Source organism: Chionomys nivalis, chromosome 19 (genome assembly GCF_950005125.1).
Source record: "Chionomys nivalis chromosome 19, mChiNiv1.1, whole genome shotgun sequence".
Lineage (NCBI taxonomy): Eukaryota > Metazoa > Chordata > Mammalia > Rodentia > Cricetidae > Chionomys > Chionomys nivalis.
The window spans coordinates 56,903,902-56,924,795 of record NC_080104.1 but is presented as its reverse complement, the minus strand read 5'-3'; the positions used below and the strand labels follow the sequence as shown (position 1 = coordinate 56,924,795).

Genomic DNA, 20,894 nt, shown 5'->3' with positions numbered 1-20,894 from the left:
TTTCGCAGGTTTACTTTCTTCACGTCACCTTGTGGGCTGGGACGAGTGTCCTGTGGACTTTCCATTCGGTTTCCCCAGGGAAAAGAGAACTCAGAGGAGTCTGTATTCTGAAGCTGGCTTTTACATGTGGGTTCTTTCCTACAGAGTGACCACCCTCCTTCCTCCACCTCAACTAGGGCCTTTAAGTCTGGGAATGCTAATTTTAGCCTCTATTTTTTTTTTTTTTAAAAAAAGCATCTGTTTATTCCTTTTGTTTATGCATGTACGGGTGTGGGTTTGCTCCTGTCGTGATGGATTGTGGAAGGTCAGAGTACAGCTTGCAGGAATAGATTCTCTCCTTCTTCGTCCTGGGGTTCAAATTCAGGACATCAGCCTGGGTAGCAAGCAGCTTCGTTCCCTGAGCCAGCAGCTCTCCTTGCGGATCTCTTCCCCTGACTGGTCCAGGCTTTAGCCCTTCCCTTCTCCAGGCATGAACATCCTAGGGAGACTCACTTCTTGGGGTTCATGGTTTCAGAAATCTTGTAGTCAGAGACAGGGAGAGACTTGTCCCCCCAGCGTGTCTTCGTTCTTGTCAAGCAGGTTGGCTCCATGGGCTTTGAAGAATGACAAGTACAAGAAAGAGTTTCTCTGGTGCAGGGAGTCACTCAGGCAAATGAACCGAGGGAGAGACAGGGTCTGTGGGGGCCATGTAGGGGATCGAACCCTCAACCCATGGTGTCTGACACTGTTACTGGGTAGACGGCTGTCAAACATGCCTTGAGTTACAGAGCCCCCAGAAGGAATCCACTCAAGAACTGTTTGTTGTTGGGACCGAGTGATAGAGCGGAGGCTGGGGTCGAAGATGTTGGCATCCCCCAGCTCTTGCAGGGCTTCGGTGGTCTCGCACAATCAGGGATAACCGTGTTTTTAATGTCCTGAGACTGTTATGAGATTGTGAGTGGGTTTGGTGCGTGGCTAATGCACAGACGACGGAGCGTGACACCTCTCATGCCCCGCCTGCTACGTGTGTTCCAGGTACCGGGCCTTCATCTTCCTGCTGACATTCCTGCTGTACGCGAGCTTCCACCTGTCCCGAAAGCCCATCAGCATCGTGAAGGTAAGAGATCACACACCACACACGGGGCTCTCCGGTAATCTGCCTGAAGCCTGGTGACTCCGGGATCACACACGGGGCTCTCCAGTAATCTACCTGAAGACTGGGGACTCCGGGATCACACACAGGGCTCTCCGGTAATTTACCTGAAGATTGGGGACTCCGGGAGCCAGGGGACAGAAGGATGAGGGCCGGGAGATTGTTAGAGACTGCTTATTCCAGCATCTTCCTTTTAGCGTCTTTTATGATGGTTTGCTTTATTTTCCTTTTTCAGAAACTCAAATCTTTACAGTGTTTCATGCTTTATCCCCTCAGGGACACACCTCCATCTGACTACAGCTCCAGAATCCCCAAACTTAATTAAATATTTATGTTGTCTGGTTTTTTTACTGGCGAATCCCGTCTTAAACACTTTCCCAAGCCGCTCCAACACTTGGTGCAGTTTGACCCCTTGCCTGGTTGTGGGCTGGTTGCGGGGCCCTCTCTGTGGCTCACACACTGAGTGTACACGGGAGAGCAGGGGAAGGGCCGGGGACAGGTGTCCCACTGGACCTCAAGTCCTCTCTATTGACATCAGAACTCGGGAGGAGGCGGGTGTTTTCTCACCCCACCTTACCTGTGGGCCAGTCACAGGAATGAACAGCTTTTGACTAACGTAGAAGAAACAAAGCTGCTTCCTCGGGCCAAGACCCACTATTTATGGCTCTGTGACGCACTTGCCTTCCATCTGCCAGTAGGGACCTGGTCCAGGACTCTGGTACTGTGACCTTCCCAGCTGATCAGGGCTAGCTGCCCTTGAAGGGCTCCCGGCATTGGAGACAAGGTAGGGGCCTGCTGCCGGGTGCCTGGGCACCTTCTCCAGCATGTTCATTTACTAAGAAGGTTCCAGAGTTTTTCCTTGGCTCCTGGTAGCCAGGAGTTTGCCTGGAAACAAAACGCTCAGAAACCTTTAAGAGAGGTTTCAAAGAGACCTGAGGGAGTAGGAAAACAGTCAGTGGCATTAAAAGCTCCCGGGTATGACATGTGACAAGGGCTCTGACATAGGCACCAATGACCAGCCCTGAAAATTTGAATGCTGTCTCTGTGACTCTTCCAGCTTAGAGAAATTCCTGAGTGGCCCCAGAGAGGGGCCTGAGTGAGCACTGAAGATCTGGGGTCAAACAAGGTCAGGGACCCAGCTGGAAAGATTGGGCCTGCAAGGTGAGGGAGGGACCACCTTCAGTACCAGGTTGAAGGTGGGGTGTCACCAAAGAGTCATTACCTATGAGACAGGATTGGTGAGTGTTCTGGGGGTGGCCACCATAGAATCTCTGGGGCAAGATCTGACCCTTGGACTCTACCTGCTGAGTGGGAGGAGTTTTGCCAGGAAGGGTGTGAACGTGGTCCAAGGTCACACTCTCCTTGCCTTAGGTGTGCGCGAAGTCACTGTTGGAGCCTCTGAGTTTCTTGAGGAGGGGTCTTGGTTTGAGCCAAAATTCCGTAACCAGTGGTCTGTTGTGTTAACTGTCTAATGTGGACCTCACAGCAGCCCTTGGGTGTCATGGGAGTAAGTGAGCTCGTGTTAGTGTCTTCTACATTGGTCCTCTGGTCCCAGGGTCTCTATTATTTTTTAAGGTCTGTCTATTTTTATTTATGTGTATGAATGTTTTGCCTACATGTATGTGTTAGGGAAAAAAATCCTAAGAAGGGCGACTCCCTCGGCACAAAAGAAATCCAATTAGGTCAGATCAAACCGAATTAAAATGCCCATCATGTTATTAAATACAATGCTCTCAGGTGGCCAAGCGCATGGCGAGGAGACAGGAAAGCGGGGAGCACGTGCAAACAAGGAACCAGTGTTTCTCCTCTGGGAGCCTACTTAAATACCCTGTGGGAGTGGCATGCTGGGATTTGGAGTCCAGACTAATGTAACTCCCAGGCCATGGGGGCTGGGATGGATGCCAGGGGCTGGAGGCTACTCTCCAGACTTAACAGTATGTATGTGTATTGTACGCCTGGGGCCCTCAGAAGTCAGAAGAGGATGCCAAATATCCTGAAACTGGAATTATGAACAATTGTGAACCACCATGTGGGTGCTGGGAACCACACCAGGGTCCTATGCAAGAACAGTCTGTGCTCTTAGCTGGTGAGCCATCTCTCCAGCCCTGGGTCTCTGCTCCTGACAGTGCTGGCCTGGAGTCTCCAAGACAGCTGATTACTTGCATATGGTCAGCCCAGACTTTCCAGTGTACCTGTGTATGGATTAGCCTTATGCCAAATCCTGCAGGCTGCTTTGCCTCTTGATACAGACAAGACTGTCTGCACGTATGACGTAGACGTTACTGAACTTTGGGAAGCATGCCCTCGCTGCAGCTCACACTGTAAATGACACAAATGGCCCCGGGGACGGGAATGATTCTATCAGGGACCCAGTGAGTCACCATCTGCAGTCTGTATTTCCCAGAAGGTTGTTAACAAAGCTGGGATACATTTGCCTACTGGACTTGGACCTGGCGGCTGAGACTGAGCTGGGTTTCGCCAGTGATCATGACTCACTGCAAGTGTTGCTGGGTCAGTCAGGGTCACACTTGTCCTGAATCATCACTGAATACTTTTATTTTTCTCCGATTTAAAAAAAAAAATTGCCTTTAAAAACACAATGATAAGCCTCGAGCTGGGAGGACAATGTTGTCCCTTTCCATGATCCTCCACCTGTAGCCATCTTTATTTGAGGCAGATGTCTTCCCTGGCTGGTAGACAGATGGGGTCTGTGTCCCCGAGGAGGGGAACTTTGGGGGGGTTCTTCTCCAGGCTGGGCCAGAGCAGAACCTGTAAATAGTTGGTTTCTCAGAGAATTACTTTTGCAGGGTCCCTGGAGTATGTGTAGACAGTTCTCTTTGTGCACAGAATTGAAAATGGTAGGAACCCCAGGGCAAACAGTAAACAGAAGTCGGAAGGGCCAGAGCTGTCAAGGAAGCTGTTTTCTGAAGTTTCCTTTATAGACAAGGTCTCAGGATGTGCCCCTCGCTGGCCTGGTACTCACCAAGTAGAGCACACTGGCTTCGAACTCTCGGAGATCCGCCTCTGCCTCCCAAGTGCCCGTGACGCAAAGATTCCCAGGGAACATTTTAGTAAAAAGTTAGGGCGCCTATAGCTAGGATCCACTGTCCTTTTTGTCTTTTTAACTTTTTAAGTACATTTATTTCTTTATGTGTGGGGAGTGTGCCCTGGGAATGTCAAAAGATGTGGGAGTTGGGTCTCTCCTTCCACCTGGCTCCTCAGGCTTGGAGCAAGCACCCGTGCCTGCTGAGCTGTTGGCCCCAGCCCTGACACACTCTTTTGACTGGTCAGTTCTTTCCTGTGTGTGGGAAAGAGTGTGTGAGCATGCATGTGTGAGCATGCATGTTCGTGTGTATCTAGATGCACACATAGGTACGTACATGCATGCAGACACCAGAGATCAATTTCAGGTGTCATTCTTAAGTCATGTTTTACCCTGTTTGGAGTCTGAGTCTCTCACTGACCTAGAACTCACCAAGTGGGCTAACCTGGCCAGCCGTCCATGTTCAGAGATGCGCCTGTCTCTGCCTCCCCAGTGCTAGGATTAAAAGCACTCACTACCATACCCAGCCCCTCCCCCAGGGGTTCCGGAGTTCTAATTCAGGCTCTCATGCTCACAAGGCAGATACTTTAACTGACGAGGCTAATCTCCTAGCCCTGATCAGTTCTTGTTAACCAATTGCCGTAACAAGCTGATAGATTTTTCTGTGTAGCCCGTGGGAGCCTAGTGTGTTTCCCTGCAGCACACTCCACGTGGCTTCATTTTGCTTAATTGCCATGCCCCCCACCCCCGCACCGAACACCTGGTTTTCAGAACAGACATCATTGGAGTATTAAAATAGAGCAATGTTACTGAAAACTAATGTGCTTATTTAAATAGCCTCCAAGTCCTTCATCCTTTGGAGAGAGCCTCCCAGCGGGGCTACAGGAGAGGCAAAGATGGCATCTCTGACATGAAAGGCTGGGGAGGGGTGTGAGAATATGGTGTCCAGTGAGATTGGAGGTTAGCTGCTGGAGCTGCGCCCTAGCACCCTGGAAATCAGTCTCCAGATGCCGGCCCCAGGGGCAGGCTAGGACTTGGGTGGCGCTCTCTGTGTGAAGTCCATCCTTCAGCCACCCTGGGACTCCAGCCATTGTGACATTGGCTTCAGCGTTGGTGGCCAGGGGGTGTGACTAAGATCAATCAGTTACAAGCAGCCGCAGTAGTCTATGGTCCCAGCCCATACCTGTCTATGACCAAGAGCCTGTGACCCTAACTAACCAGGGTACTGGGTACTGGGTGCTGCTCACCCTGGGCAGGACCGGAAAACTTCTCCTCCTGGGCAGGTCAAGTCCCAGAATTTTATTCGGAGTATGGCCTATAGAATGCATGTTCCTCACTTCCATGCAAGGCTAGCATGCTCGCTTAGTCCTGCAGGTGGCCCTCCTGGCTGTGTCTGTCCTCAAAGAGCAGCAACGGAGAAGCCCCCTTGGGTGTGGTGTCCTTGAGAAAGAGCATAGTAGGGGAGTCGTGAACTCACACCTATGAAGTAGTCAGAAAACTGAGGTCTTGGTGGTAGAATTGGGATACACACACACACACACACACACACACACACACACACACACACACTCGGCAGCCCTGGCAGGGGCAGTCAGGAGCTTGAGTGGGGGAAGGTCCAAGTGACCAAATTCTGTCCGACATGCCAGAGAGGTCAGAGCCTCTTTGGCATGTCAATGCTACCAGTGGAAGCTTGTGAGAAGATAATCAGTTTATAGAGTGGTGAGCTTTGGGGTGACATTTAAGTCAGCATTTAACAGCACAGAACTATGCACAAAGCTGTGTCGATGTGCCATGCTGGGCCTTGTGCCCAGCCAGGATGACCAAGGAAGCCTTTCAGATAACCTGCCTCACAATAGCCACTCTGTCCTGATGGAGATGGACGAGCCTGCCACCTGCATGGTGGCCAAGTGGCTCCTTTCCTGATGCTAGAGCAAGACCAACTTTCTGTACCAGCCTCCAGGCCCCAGGACACGGGAAGAATTCCTTGTGTCCTGAGGGACGTTCCCCCTGACAAGAAGGTCCTCCTTGCCACCTTCACCCATGGCCGGTGGGCTGCTTCACCTTTGTGTGACATGGGACCTTTATGAAATCTAGTGCAGAAGACAAGTTTGAGTTCACAGATATGAAAAAGTGAGTTCCCTACTCCTCACTTTCCCCCAGGAGATGGTCCTGGCCTACTCCCACTGCAGGTGTGGCTTCCTTCTCTGGGCGACCCCATCCCACACACTGTAGAAAGTGGTATTCAATCTCACAGTCTCCGTTCTTTAAGTGAGCCGCAGCCTCATGTGCAGGCGGGGAAACCAAGGCAGGACACTGTGTGACTTGTTCTCAGAGTCTCTCCACACACTTGCCGGCTGCGTCATTCCCTTCCTGTCTCCGCCACCTGTCAAGCACCTCCATCCTAATACAGCTTGCTGGTCCTGGTGAGATGCACTGTTTGCCACCTGACTTGCTTATATATGTATGTATTTGTGTAAATATGCATATACGTGTGTATGTATATGTATTATATATACATATCATATATATGATGTATATGTATATGTGTGATATATATATACACACACACATATATGTATGAATGATCTGTGCACAATAAAATGCATTCATCTAAAGCGTCTGGTTTGACCTGTCTCTGCCTCTACACCTGAGTACCCAGCATCAAAGTTAAGGTGGAGCTTCTCCAGTCCCCTATGCCAGACCCTATCATCCCCTTCTAAGTAGCCATAAGATTCATCCACGAGAGTGTCTCTCGTCTGTGCTTGAACTCATGGAGATGAAGTCACGTAGCCTGTGTTCCATTGACTGTTTTTTGAGTGCTGTGTTTGGAGACTCGGTCTATTCCAGCAGTTTCTAAAAACTCATTCTTTCCTCCTCTGCAGTATTTGGGTGTCGGCATCAGCACTTAATCCCTTCCTTTCCCTGGGGCAGCCCGTCAAGGATGTCTGGCAGTTGGTCCTCAGCTTGGAGCTTTCTTGCCAGATGCTGTCTCTACTGTTAGGCCTCTAGAGGCCAGATGGTGCTTGGGTTGGCTGTGTGGGTGGGAGCTGGGGTTGTTGCAAAATGCCGCTGGAGCCACCTGTCTGTGGCAGGAACTCCTGTGGGCTCAGACGCCTACCAGAGGCCTCCTGGTCAACAAACCATTGCTCTGTGAGGAGGGAAAGCCACATTACCTGGTTGAGACATCCCAATAAATTCTTTATCTGCCCCACTGTCCCTGTCTTCTGTAGAGCGAACTCCATAAGCAGTGTGCTGCAGGGGATGAAGCTGAGCCCAGATTCAATGGTCCCAGCAGCAGTACCAGGCATGGCCCCACCCACTGGCTCCTGAACAATGTGACCGAGACCGACTGTGGCTGGGCCCCGTTTGGTGAGTTTAGTCAAATGCTCTGTTGCCTAGGGATCTTAACAGCCATCCATCTGGGCTGCTACAGCCTGGCTGGTCTCAGGACAGTGCTGCTGTCCTCAAGTATGTGTTTCAGTGACAACTGTCCCCTAGCAAACATTACTTGGCAACCACCAGGTCTTCAATGCCTACGTTACAAAGGGGCCACCCCTTAAATCAGCATGACTGTGCTGGGTGAATCTCTAGAAGAGAACCTGCAGTGTGTGCCTGTCATACTTGGAGGTTAGGGCTTGCCACGCAAAATCTGATGAGGGTGCCATGGGCCAGCCAGGTGACATTGAAACGCAAAGGCAAGCCCACCACAGGCAGTATGGTTTATGTCCAGTCTGAAGGACACATTCAAGGACAACTTGAAAAAAAAAGTGGCTTTGTTTTCTTTCACAAGAAGCTGGCCAGCAGCTGGGCTGCCATGTTTTTTTGTTTTGTTTTTAATTAGAGTGCCTCCCATTCGGAGGGACTTTCAGAATATAGGACTTGTATTTTATAGCTCAACTCCAGAACCTACTAAATAATTCTGAGCCCTTCTGTTGCTTCTCAAACCCACACAGATAAGAACAACTACCAGCAGCTACTTGGAGCCCTGGATTACTCCTTCCTCTGCGCCTATGCCATTGGGATGTATCTGAGGTAGGGACGCCAATCACACACTCTCCTGGGGGGCAAATGCTCCTCGTTTATCTTACTGCATCCAAACACTCTGCAGTGTGCAGAGAGCTAGGGGTTCCTCAGTTACTAGAAAGTGATGCTTAAACTTGACTCTAGGCTGGGGCCAGTTTGAGAACACAGCAGTGTCTGGAACATCTGCAGCTGTCACAGCTAGTGGAGGGGAATCCAGCATCATCCTGTGGGCAGATATGAAAGACTCGGCTAAACACCCCAGGACGTAGCACTGTCCTCACTCCAAAGATGCCCAGCCCAGGAAACCCAGCTTAGTAAATAAAGTGGGTTTCTCGTTGCATCTTTATCAGCAAAAGTAGTTTCTCATGCCGCTCATCAGTGAGTTTATTGAAATGGGGTTCTGTTGGACATGAGGTCCATACAGAAATCTCAGAAGGGAGGCAAGGACACCTGCCACTTCACTGCTGGGCTTTGTGCCGCGACAAGCAGGCATGACAGCAAGACCCCACTGTGCAGCTACTGCTGAAGTCTTGACGGTGGGTGTCACGTGACTCTAGCTGGACTAGAAACATGGAGATGGGTGCACCCAGGTCTTGCCTGGCAGGACCAGCAGGTGCAGCATGGGTGTGACTCCTCTGTAAGTCAGACATGATGTGGGGTGGTGTCCACTCCATCAGAATTGCTCCTTAAATTCACAGAGAGGAGGTGTCGGGTGGTGGCACCAGGCGGCCATACTAGAGGATACCTCTTAGTGGTAACCAGTGACAAATGCTCTTGCGAGCCCACATGATTCAGCCCCTTGTCCTGTGCCTCAGCAAGTTAGCAGCCTCTGAGATGTCTCCTGATCCCTGAAGTGAGCAAGGCGCAGCAGATAGACCCGAGCTCCAGAATGCTCTCCAGTCCCTGTGGTTAAGTTCCGCTCAGCTGAACATGTTAGCCGGATGTATTGTCACTGCGCCTGTTTAAAGGTCATTTGCATGGCTCCTGTTTGGTGAGGGCAGGAGGGAAAGCTTGCTGGCAAGCAGGTTCTGGAGAGGACCTGGGAACAATGGTGCGTATCCAGGGTGCTGCTCTCAGGCAGGCAGGTGTCTGCCCATGTTCTCTGCTTGTGTCCTGGACTGCTAATGTAGAAGGAAGTGTGGCTTGTGAATTTTCTAGATTTTCTGAAGGGGTGTATGTGTGTGCATGCAGGAGTCCATGGAGGCCAGAAGAGGGCATCAGATCCCCTGGAGCTGGAGTTACAGGCAATTGTGAGCCTCCTGACATGGGTGCTGGAAACCAAATCCCCGGTCCTCCAGAACAGAGTGCCATTAACCAATGAGCCATCTCTCCGGACCACATGGAGTTTTGAAAGATCACAAAGGGCCTTTTGTATCTGTTGAAATCACGTGTGTCCTTGGTGATGCTGTGGGTGAACGGTAGAGCATGGTGTCATGGTGATGGCGACCTGTTCTGTGCCTGCCCTGTTATGAATCGGGAGCTTGTCTGCTCGTTACTGCGACAGTTTCAGAGCCAGCCTAACGTGGATGTAGCTCACTTTCCCCTCAAACAGCCCAGGAAGGTGAGACTCCAAAAGTCAGCTCCCTGGGCCTCTTTGCCACTCTTAGCACTGGGGCTCTGCTCCTCTTGATGGGCCTTACGCACCAAATAAGAAAACCTGTCTTTCAGTCAGGCAGCAACGGCTGTGGCAGGAAGTGGTTGGCCAGGCAGGGGAGTGTGGTCCTCATTGACCCACCCAGTGGGTGTGTTCACACAGGTTTCTTGGTTATCGCTCATTGGATGGGCGGCTTGCTTGGGGTCACAGTGGTCCCCTTTTCAAGTCCCCTTTTGCAGTTTAATGATTGACATCTTAAATAGCTCGGTACACCGGCCACGTGTTTTTGCTATAAAAGGAGGCTTAACGAGCAGGGCAAGCCCTGCTTTGTGAGGCAGTGTTCGTGCAAGCCCCAAGTGGGTGCTTTATATTGTTTGACGGTTGGTGATTTTTATGACAGGTGGACCTAAGGGGTCCCACGGGAGGGAGGGAGCTCCACAGAGAAGCATTCTGTCCAGTCTCCCGGGAAATGGTGGGACTCCGAGGTCCAGACGCACAGAGCGTGGCACAGGACATCCTGGAGACGTGGCCGTGGCTGTTGGTCGTGTGCTGTGCTGTTTCCTCATGCCTGCCTCTTTCCTTGTTCCCTCAGCGGCATAATAGGGGAACGCCTGCCGATTAGGTATTACCTGACTTTCGGGATGCTGGCCAGCGGTGCCTTCACAGCCCTGTTCGGCTTGGGCTATTTCTATAACATCCACAGCCTTGGGTTCTACGTGGTGACCCAGGTAAGGGCCTGCTCCAGGTTCACGGTGAGGACCGGGATGGTTCGGGTCCCAAAGCAGGAGCTGGCGAGGGACAGAGGAGTGCCCGTCCAAGGTCACGTCTCCAGCTGCTGGCTTAGGAACACCCTCCTCCCTTGGCACCTGGACTGCTACTTCCTGTTTCAGGAGCTGTCAGTGTGGCAGGTCAATGAGGTGTGAAGCTTTAATGATCGCTCCAGAGTGGCCATGGTAGGAGTGTGCCAGGGTAGGAGTCACTACCAGCAGAACACAACTATGAGACCTTCAGCTGCAGGGCCCAGGGCAGAGGTGCTGAAGGCGCACAGGGGTGGGACCAGAAGCACAGCTTGCCCTCCTTGAGAGCCCAGCCTTTGTGGACCTCCTGGCTTCTGTCCTGTCCCACAGTCCCATGGGTAAATATTGACTAGCAAAGGAAATGGGGCTGCCTGACTTCTCCAGATGGCCAAGGGTGGGGAGGTGTGATAGAAAACCAAAGCAGCTCTTGTTTAGTTTGGCTTTTTATGACCATGCCATCGAGCTTGAGAAAACCTAGCCACTTTATGACGAGCATGCTTTGTTTTTGCCTGCGCTTGGTTACCCCTGGCATCCTTGGAGAAATCATCTCTAGGACTCCTGAGCTAGCAAAGCCTACGGCTGCTCATGTCCCATGTCTTAAGCGGCATAGGGCTCGCATAGATCCTGTGCACATCTTTCTGTAGATGATTTGTCTCTAGATCATTTTTAATATCTTACCGTGCGAATGTTGTGTCTCTGGCTGTTACACTGGTTAGAGAACATTGATGGCTGGTATGGATGCTGCCATTGTAGGCCCGACAATGCATTTGATCCTTCTGCCTTGACTCCTTGGATGCAGAAGCCTCAGACCTAGCATACAGACCTAGCAGGGAAGGAAAGCAAGTCCCTGGGGTTGCAGCATGCTCCTCTAGCAAAGGTCCAGCTGTCAATGCAGAAGCAGCAGCTGGGAGGGGGGGGGGGTTGCCGCCCTCTCTGTGCCTCCTGGAGAATCCACTGTTCAGTGAGACAGCCTGCACCAGGCTGGGCTTTTTGCTAGGGCCTCAGTTCTGATGACACCAACCTGAGCCTCCTGGTCTTGGTCCAGCACCTGCTTGGAGAGAGCAGGAAAGCATGCCAGAGCTGGATCAAGGCTGCGTTGGTCTCTGAGAGGGAACCTTCTTCGTGGGCAGTTGGGGAAGACATGCCATTTCTAGGCTGCGTTTGCTGCCGTTTAGAAACCAGTCTGTGAAGAGAAAAGTTCTTGCTTTACAGAATGTTTAGATTCCAAGGAGTCTGGAGCGCTTGAGCCCGGCCTGTCAGGGTGTTCCTGGCTGAGGGTCTTGGCTTTATTTTTCATTTTTTTAGGCCTTGTCTCATATGTAGCCCAGGCTGGCCTCAAACTCACAACATTCTTCCTAAGTACTAGGGTTATAGGTTTGAGCCACCATGTAAGGCTTAAATTGGCTTTTTTGCTTTTCATGTGTGTGTGTTATTTTTGGAATGGGGTCTTGTGTTACCCAGGCAGATGTCAAGCTCCTTGAACGGTCTTCCTGCATCAGCCTTCTTAGCAGCTAGGATGGCAGCCATGCACCACCATTCCTGGCCTATATATACTTTATAATAGATCCGTGTTTCTGTATCTTTTATGTATATGAGCTACATATGTATTTTAAACTTCATAGCTAATCTGTATGTAAATATAAAACTTCCTCCTCACCGTTGGTGGTGGAGACTGACATAGAGTGCTGTCGCTTCTGTGTGAGTCCCAGCCCAGGGAGGATGGGGAGGGACCAGCATCTCCCCTCAGTGAGCCTTCCTTCCCTCCTACAGATCATTAACGGACTGGTGCAGACCACAGGCTGGCCCAGCGTCGTCACCTGCCTCAGCAACTGGTTTGGGAAAGGAAGGTGAGGAAAAAGTGGCCCCTTCTTCAACAGTTCTTTCTTTCTTTCTTTCTTTCTTTCTTTCTTTCTTCCTTCCTTCCTTCCTTCCTTCCTTTCTTTTTTTTTTTTTTAGATTCTGATAGAAACTGGACCACATTAGCTTCAAGGCTTTTTTTTCCCCCCAGTCTATTTCAGGAACCTTAATGAGGCTCCTCTTGGACGCAATGTACTGAAAGCTCTCAGCTTTACAGTCCCCGTGGGGCTACAGCCTTCAGAACCCATGTACCTACAGAGCACAGCCTCCCCACTGGCCACTTAGGCAGGTAGTGTTACCCGGACTCTACACCTGAGAGCTGTGTGGCCCTTGGCCTCAGCTTCCCTCACACTTGTGTGACATAGAACGCCTGGGCTTTCAGACCTCTTAAATTGGAGTCTGCGTCTGGTCGTGGGGTCGGCAGAGGTCACCCAGTCCATAATTAGCAGGCCTGGCCCAGCTCTAGCAATCTGACTACAGTGCAGTCACTTGTGGTCCCTGCCTAGCGTAGCTGGGGTTAAGTAACCATAGAGACGCCACCCAAGATGGAGAAGCTAAAACGGGAGACGGACTCAGAGGCCCAATTTAGAAAGCCTGTTTTAGTCATTTGGTGTATGCACCAGTGTGAGCTTCTGTTACCATGATAGCCAACCGACTACCATGTTTGTGGAGGCCCAGATTTAAATTCCGAGCCTTCCAGGAATTGTAGGAAAAGCCCCCCTTCCCTCTTTGAATCATAGACTCAGGATTTCTGAGAGAAGGTGGACTACTGGCTGATGCAGCCTGAGGCAGAATGAAAGCACAGGTCTCCAAGGAGCAGCCGCAGTCTGGCACCTATATCCTCTGCCGGGCCATGCTGGCTCCTCTGGGCCCCAGCCCTCATGCTGGAGCAGCCGCAGTCTGGCACCTATAGACAGAGCCCCTGCGGGACCATGCCGGCTCCTCTGTGCCCCTATAGACGGAGCCCCTGCGGGGCCATGCTGGCTCCTCTGTGCCCCTATATATGGAGCCCCTGTGGGGCCATGCTGGCTCCTCTGTGCCCCTATAGACGGAGCCCCTATGGGGCTACGCTGGCTCCTCTGTGCCCCCTATAGATGGAGCCCCTATGGGGCCATGCTGGCTCCTCTGGGCTTCTATAGACGGAGCCCCTGTGGGGCCATGCTGGCTCCTCTGGGCCCCAGCCCTCATGCTGGAGCAGCCGCAGCCTGGCACCTATAGACGGAGCCTCCATGGGGCCATGCTGGCTCCTCTGGGCCCCAGCCCTCATGCTGCCTCACTCTTGCTCCAGTTTTGTGTGCAGATCCCATTTTGACACAACTGTACCACTCACTCACTGTCCCGTTATGCCATGTTGTAGGCGAGGCCTGATCATGGGGATTTGGAACTCCCACACCTCCGTGGGCAACATTCTGGGGTCCTTGATTGCCGGCTACTGGGTGTCCACATGCTGGGGACTGTCATTTATCGTGCCTGGGGCCATCGTGGCAGCCATGGGGATAGTGTGCTTTCTCTTTCTCATTGAACGTAAGTATACACGGCCCTAGGAATGACCACCTGGGCTTTAGTCTTCAGGGCGAGTTAGTGTGGACTGCAGTGTCGTGGGTGCCCATCTTCACCCCGGCTCTGCACAGACTTTCCCAGAATCCCATTCTCTCCTAGTCTTGCTCAGTTTTTCTGCTCTTTCCCAGTTTCTTGAGTCACCCCCTGGGAATTCCTTTCCCTTCATCTTGCGATCCCCATCCTCAGCACCACGTATCTGCATCACGAGGGAGTCTCAGGTCCTCCTCGAACATACACCTGAGGGCACAGGCCCAGCCGACGTGGCCGCACCTGCTCCCTCCAGCCACCTCCACCTGTTGACATGGACTTTACCGGCTTGTATACTCCGTGATAAACTGTATCTCGGGCAATGTCATAAAATCATGGTGTGGCTTAAAGCCATATCCTACTAGGTAAAGTGTCTCAAGGAAAACAAAGTCCACGTTCTAGTCCCGTCAGCCCTAGACTTCTTATTTAACAAATTTTGAAAGTAACATTTAAAGCCGAGAACCAGCATATGAAAGATTTGAGCAGCCTTGCTGCAGTCGAGGATCCAGGCTGTTCTGACCCTCATCTTGGCTCTGGTCTCATAGGTAGGCTGGCTGTTTAGTTCTTAGATTACTGCTTGAAGCAAGATGAATGCACATGGCTGTGGAACATCATGTGGTCCCCAGCCTGTGCTCTGCCCTCATCTCCAGGGCTCCAGTCCCCATAGTCTGCACACACTGACCTCGCCCCCACCCTGGCTTCCACGCTGTGCTCTCACCCGAGAAATGAACTTGCATTCATGGGTTCTGGTTCTCACTTTTTTTAAACACCCCCCCCCCCCCCCCGCTCAAACCAGTCTCGTTAGTTTTTCAGTGACCTCCATCTTGCTGAGCTCGGGAGATGTGGCCCTCTCTGCCCGCCCTCTGGTTAGGTGGAAACAGAAAGGAACATTCAGACCTAGAACTTAGATGTGCGGTCTGTGAGCAGAACGGATGATGTGGGACACTGCTTTTGCCCCATTTCACAGTGTTCTCCAGAGTCCCAGGAAGTGGCAGGCTGGCAGGCTGGCAGACCAGCCCCAGCAAGTGCACTGTGGCATAGGCAGGGCCTTGTGGCTGCTGTCCTGAGGCAACCGGTTAACTAACTGGCAAGTCACTGGAGTTCTTGGAAAGGCCACGGTGCTACCTGTCTTCCTGGGCCTTGTCCCCTCCCCTTCTACCAGCTACCTGGAGAGTGCCAGTTCATCCTCACTGAGGCTCCAGGCCCTGCATCTGCCCTGTTCCACTTTAGAGGCCCCCAGGGTGTGTGTTCTCTTCTTTAACTGATGGAGGAGCTTGTTCGGCATAAGAAGGATGGGAGGAAGCACAGAGGACATGGCAGCGGATAGATAGGTTAGATGTTGCCATTCAGGTCCACCGGGGACAGGGCATTGTCCCCACTTAGGACAGTGAACCCCTGTTTTCACCAACCCAGAGCCTCGTTCTTACGAGCGCCCACTCCTGCTAATAATGGACAGGCTGGTACCGAGAGGACTGTCCATCAGGTTGCTTGGCTCCTGTGCCCCATCCCGGGTGACCTACTGTCCTTGCCTGTTATTGCCATGACTCCTCGGGCCAACCCAGCCTGGCAGAAAGCTGACTGGGCCAGAAGCCACAGGCCTAGTGTTGCCTGTTCCTCTGGGAAGTTTGGCTAGAGCCACTGTGGTCAGGACCATTCTTCCGAGCTGGTCTGTGCCTCCTGCTTACCCAGTCCCTCTAGGCTCAGGACAAGAAGATAGTTTGCTGTTGGTGGCGGGGTACCCTAGTGCCAGGGCCTCTGTCGTGGGCACGCCTCCCCAGTTCCTGGGTTGTTTATATGTAATATATCAGCCTTTGGTGGTCACTGCCAAGTGCAGGGAAAACCAACTATTACCTATTTTAAGAGCTCACTGTGCTGCTTGCCTCCTTGTTTCTCCTCCTCCTTCCATGCTGTGCCCTCCTGATGCGGGCCCCATTTGACATCAGCTGGTTTGCCTCATCAGCCACCTCCCACCCCTGCTCCTGCCTCTCTTGGGCACTTCACTGAAGTGGCTTGTCCCCATACATGTCCTAGGTCACAGGCCTGGTCATGGTGCTTTGGCGGCCCCTTTCCCTTCCCCATCCAATACAAGACTGTCTCAGGGTCTGGTGTTCAACTGTGTGCTGCTTCGGTCTGGACACAGCTGTGCTCCTCATAAGGACGGCTCCCCTGTGCTGTGCCAACCAGGCCTGAGGTCACCTCCACTTCCTACCTTTTACAAAAAGACCTGAGCTTGGCCCTGCTCCCTGCCTTGGAATTGAGACCCTCTTGTCCCCTGAGTCTTCATCTGTCATAACTGGGACATTCCCCTGGGTGGCAGGCAGAGAATGTCCCATGTGAAGGGCTGTCTGCATCCCAAATACCGTGTCAGGCCCCAGGGCTGTTCTCACACATGCTCTCTAAAGTATGCAGGGTTCAGGAACAAGCTGCTGCTTGCTTGGGAAGCTGAGTGACCACCCAAGGCCCAGGAGACCACTGGATGGGTTTCAGGTGGCAGGACAGCAGGACCTCCTCGTGACCCCTCTCTTCCTTTCCGTGACACTGGCATTCTGTTTTCTCCTGGGAAGCATCTGGTTCACATACTTTTATTTCTTAGAAGTTCGTCACCCATTCCAGAAGCTATTCTGACAGTGTTCTGGCATCAGCCTCAGGCCTCGGTGTCTTGTCTAACCACTCCATGGGTCCACCGTGTCCTTGGCTCGGACTGACTTACCACACCATATTCAAAGTCCTGTCCACCACACCCATGGCCTGGCACTTCCTGGAGTGGGCTGTCACATGCCCGTCAGAAATCAGCGGAAGAATGGGAGGGGAACAGGGCTGCGCCCTCACCTCCCTGGCCAGCCCCTTGGCCTGGGCTGTCTTTCTTCCCTAAACTTCCATTTATTCGGTGAGAGCAGCTCTAAATGACGGGGTCTTATTCTCTTCAAATGAGCCTTATTACATACATTCAAGGACACGCGGCTAATAAAAGTTACAGTCGTGAAACACACCCGTCTGCTCACATAGTCCCCTCTTTTGTTTCTGTGAGGAGAGACGCTGAACTCACTCACCTAGCAGGAACGCCAGGTGAAGAGTGGTTCCGTTGCCAACAGCGCCCTAAGGACCGCCTAGGGGCCCGGGTGGGTTTATTTGCCACGGGCGGCCATGCTCAGCCACCCTGTCTCCCTCTTTGCTGTTTCAGATCCAAAGGACATCAAGTGTTCCTCCACCCTGCCCACGGTAAGAGCTCCTCTGTCTCCTGTTACCCTTCCAGAACAGCCTAGTCCTCTTTGCAGCCCACACTGCCCGAAGGGAGAGGCTGGCCACAGCTTCACACATGACAAGAATCTCTCTCAGCCCACATCACCACCCACCAAACCCTTCCGGCTGACCATCACAAGGCCTCAGCTCCACCTTGCAGAGGCTACCTGAAACATGTCACCACAGCCTGGCCTGACAACCCTCAGTGGCCCCCATTTCTGTCAACATACAATCCTCGTTAACCTGTGTCCCCTTTGCCCTGTGGAATGTTAGGACCTTTCTGTGGATAGCCAGCAGCCCCGCATTCTCAGCTCTGGGGGCAGTGCCTGAACCGTGCAGCAGAGGGCGCCAGAGCCCTTCCTGTTGAGGCTCAACAGCCCTGGGCTGGGGGTGGGTGGGTGGGGGCAGGGGCATTCTGGTACTTTATAAACCAAAACAAAAGTAAGCAAAGAAGACTGCTGTATTCTGGCAGAGTAGCTATGGTTGATATTTGAAAGTGCTCTCAAAGCCAATCCAAGCTTACAGAGCCCGCAGTGTTTCCATTGTGACCTGGGGGTGGGCGGGCGGCGACAACTTCTAGATGCATGCAGTAGAACCTGGACACTTGCTTCCATGTGGAAACATCTGTCCCTCGAACAGCTGTGGCCACACCTGGGGAAGCGAGCCGTCCTAGAACCTAGAAGTGGCTTCTTCCTCACAGCCAGCTCCAGGCATACAGGGACCAGGCCAGGCCCAACCTATTGGTGTCTGTGTGTGATGGAGGCTGGCCGAGTCTGCCTGATTCTTCCCATATACATGAGCTTGACTGAAAGGCCACAATACATTTTAATCTTTTCCTTTTCAAACCTCTAATCTCTGAGGCAGTCCCCAGGGTCTCACAGAGCTCAGCAGTCCTGAGCGTTCTCCGGCAGGCTGGGCAGGGACCATGAACAGAACAGCTGGTATTTCCACCCTCTTAATGCTTCACAGTGGGGTTCAGCTTTAACACATGAAATCTTGGGGGTGATCAGCCATAACATAGCAGAACTACAGGGGAAAAAATGTCAATTAGGCTTCATCAGAATTCGAGACTTTTGTGTTTCAGATGGTACCATCCAAAGTGAGGCAGTCGTACAGAATGGGAGAAAATGCTTGCAGGTTGTGTTTGGGGAGGGACCTGCATCTGGAATAGACAGGGAGGTCACTGCTAAGTCATTAGTGAGACGAGCCTTAGTGAGACGAGCCTTAGCGAAGCAGCCAGTCCGCTGCACGAAGCATTCAGAAGAGGAGGGGACAAATGAGTCAGTGGGTTGGTGCTGGGGAGGGCACAGAGGGACAGCCTCCTGTCTCTAAAGATGAAGAAATGTTCTGAGATTGAGGTCAGTGTTGGAATCAAGGCTCTGACTCACAGAACACTGAACCGCGAGCTTTACGTGACGCGGTGCCGTGTGGGTATTTGGAGTTGTCCCAGGACGTCAAGAAACAGCAGCATATTTCTGAGCTTTTGCCACATTTTTCCCTCATAATTTTTCTATGGTGATTGAAGTGTTCCTTTAAAAAAAACCTTATTTTTAGTGTGTAAGCATCTGTCTGCATGTATGTATATGCACCATGTGTGTGTGCTGCCCGTGGAGGCAGACGAGTACATCAGATCCCTGGAACTGGAGTTACTAAGGTTGTCAGCTGCCATGTGGGCGCTGGGAATAGAACCCGGGTCCTCTGGAGGAGCAGCCAGTGCCCTTAACAGATGAGTCTTCTCTTCAGCCCCAGCACAAACATTCTTAATGAACTCTCTGATGAGATGCTTTTCTTCCAGCATTCCAGAGTCTCGGAGAATGGCGTAAACAGGTTTAGATTCCAGAAGCAAAGCACACACAGCGAAAAGAATGGACCTCTGGTGAGTTACACATGGCTTCCGCCTGCTGGGACGACTGCAGGGACTCAGGACCAGTCTCCCTGCCCAGTGGGCCGAATGACTGGCCCTGCGCCTTAGTCACGTCTCAGACAGCCACTGAGTCTGCTTGTATTCCTGAAGGGCCTTCGAGGTACCTACCTTTGTTGGCTTTCTCTGGATAGTCAGCTAAACTTCCATGTCTTCAGTCAACTCTGAAAGCCATTCTCTCATCCGGTAGCTGTTTGTAGCCCAAGGAGCCCACCGCTCAAGGTCATTAGGGCTGGAAAGTTAGGTGCAGGTGGGAAGTGAGCAGAGCCTGATGCATGATTCTTGAATATGGGCTTTGTAGATGACAGTGTTGTGTCTCAGTGTTGAGAGGTTGGGCGTGCCTGCAAGAATTTCAGCTCACTTTAGTTTTATTTTTCAATATCACATCTTGATTAAGGTTCACACCTCCGTGACACTCCTCCGCGGTGACTGTGAAGGCTGACATTTTGCTCTTTGTAGTGACTAACCTGGAAGGGCTCACTCTGGCTTCAGTGTGTGGCTTCCCTCTCCCCTCTGCAAGTCTGTTCACTATTGCCAAGAAGCCAGCACGGCAGCTCGGTAGCCTTACTCAGGCTGACTGTGGTGGGGACTGGCCCTGCTCACGTGGTATCTTGAGCAAGCCCCTGCCACAGGTTAGGATGCGTAGTGGGGTATCCCCTGAGCTTGACAAGAGCCCCTGGTTGTCCCCTGTCCCAGGGCGGTCTAGCCTGACTCCAGGTGCTGCTCACGGCTGCTCATGCCAGGCACGAGGCTCAATGCAGAGGCCATGTGGGGCTGCACAGGACAGGGAGCCCCTGGGCTTTGTGGGCTGACGATGGTTGCCTTGAGGTGGCCATAATTCCCATCCCCATGGCCACTTGTCCTCGTTGGTGTCTCTGACTGGCCAGGGCTCAGACACTCTCGAGACCCCACGTGAGCATCAGAATGGCAAGCCATTTGCCTGTGATTTCCTTGCCCAGACCTCACCAAGGACAGGATTTCCACAGTGTGACTACAGGCACATCCAAGTGGGGCATTTCAGTGACAGCAGTAGCCTCTTATGTGTGTGTGTGTGTGTGTGTGTGTGTGTGTGTGTGTGTGTGCACGCACGCACAGGCAGAAACAACCTTTGCCCTTGGGCAGCATAAGCCAAGAGCAGGGCTTCAGCTGAGGAATCCTCATTCATCCTGCAGCCCCTCAGGCTGGAGCACACATGGAACCTGCTTCCTGAGTGTTTGAGGTGGGAGCCCTGTCCCCTGCCATCCCCCCCTACCCTCCCACCTCCACCCAGGATTTATCTCTTGTTAGCCGGCAGCCCCTTGTTCGCTCTGAAAGGAAATAGCAGTCCCTTTTGCTTGCTTTGGAAGACATACCACTACCTTACTTTTACAGTTCTTCTTCCCAGCAAAGTCTACATGAGTGTGGACTGGTGCCTGCTTCTAGAGCAGTCTGAGTTTGCAGCTTTTAAGTTATCCCAGCAGGTGGCGCCACAGGACACTTTGCACTCCCAGGCATTTCCTGTAGGTGGGCTTTCTGTGGTCGAACTGTTCTTGCTCTCCTCGTCACAGACGGCCCCTCTCCTGGCCGGGTGGACTCTCTGCCCTCGCACTACCTTGTGACTTGCTGCATCTTACCCCTGGCCAGGCCTCTTTCCTTTTGAAAGGGCCTGTGAAATCCTGCAAGTCTCGGCTTGGTCCCCAGGTCTGAAGTCTGGAGCTTTC

The 20,894-nt window shown here is 52.2% G+C and overlaps 1 protein-coding gene across 2 annotated transcripts in view; it reads left to right on the top strand.

The window, feature by feature from the left end:
• The window catches only part of Slc37a1 (solute carrier family 37 member 1), a 63,173-nt gene that overhangs the window by 24,936 nt on the left and 17,343 nt on the right, over positions 1-20,894 (top strand). For both annotated transcript variants that reach the window (XM_057751730.1, XM_057751729.1), the window contains exons 3-10: positions 1,015-1,096; positions 7,406-7,544; positions 8,129-8,207; positions 10,385-10,520; positions 12,360-12,436; positions 13,804-13,970; positions 17,215-17,252; positions 19,069-19,149. In XM_057751730.1, the coding sequence (XP_057607713.1) occupies positions 1,015-1,096; positions 7,406-7,544; positions 8,129-8,207; positions 10,385-10,520; positions 12,360-12,436; positions 13,804-13,970; positions 17,215-17,252; positions 19,069-19,149 (799 nt within the window). The remainder of the gene's footprint in view (positions 1-1,014; positions 1,097-7,405; positions 7,545-8,128; positions 8,208-10,384; positions 10,521-12,359; positions 12,437-13,803; positions 13,971-17,214; positions 17,253-19,068; positions 19,150-20,894) is intronic.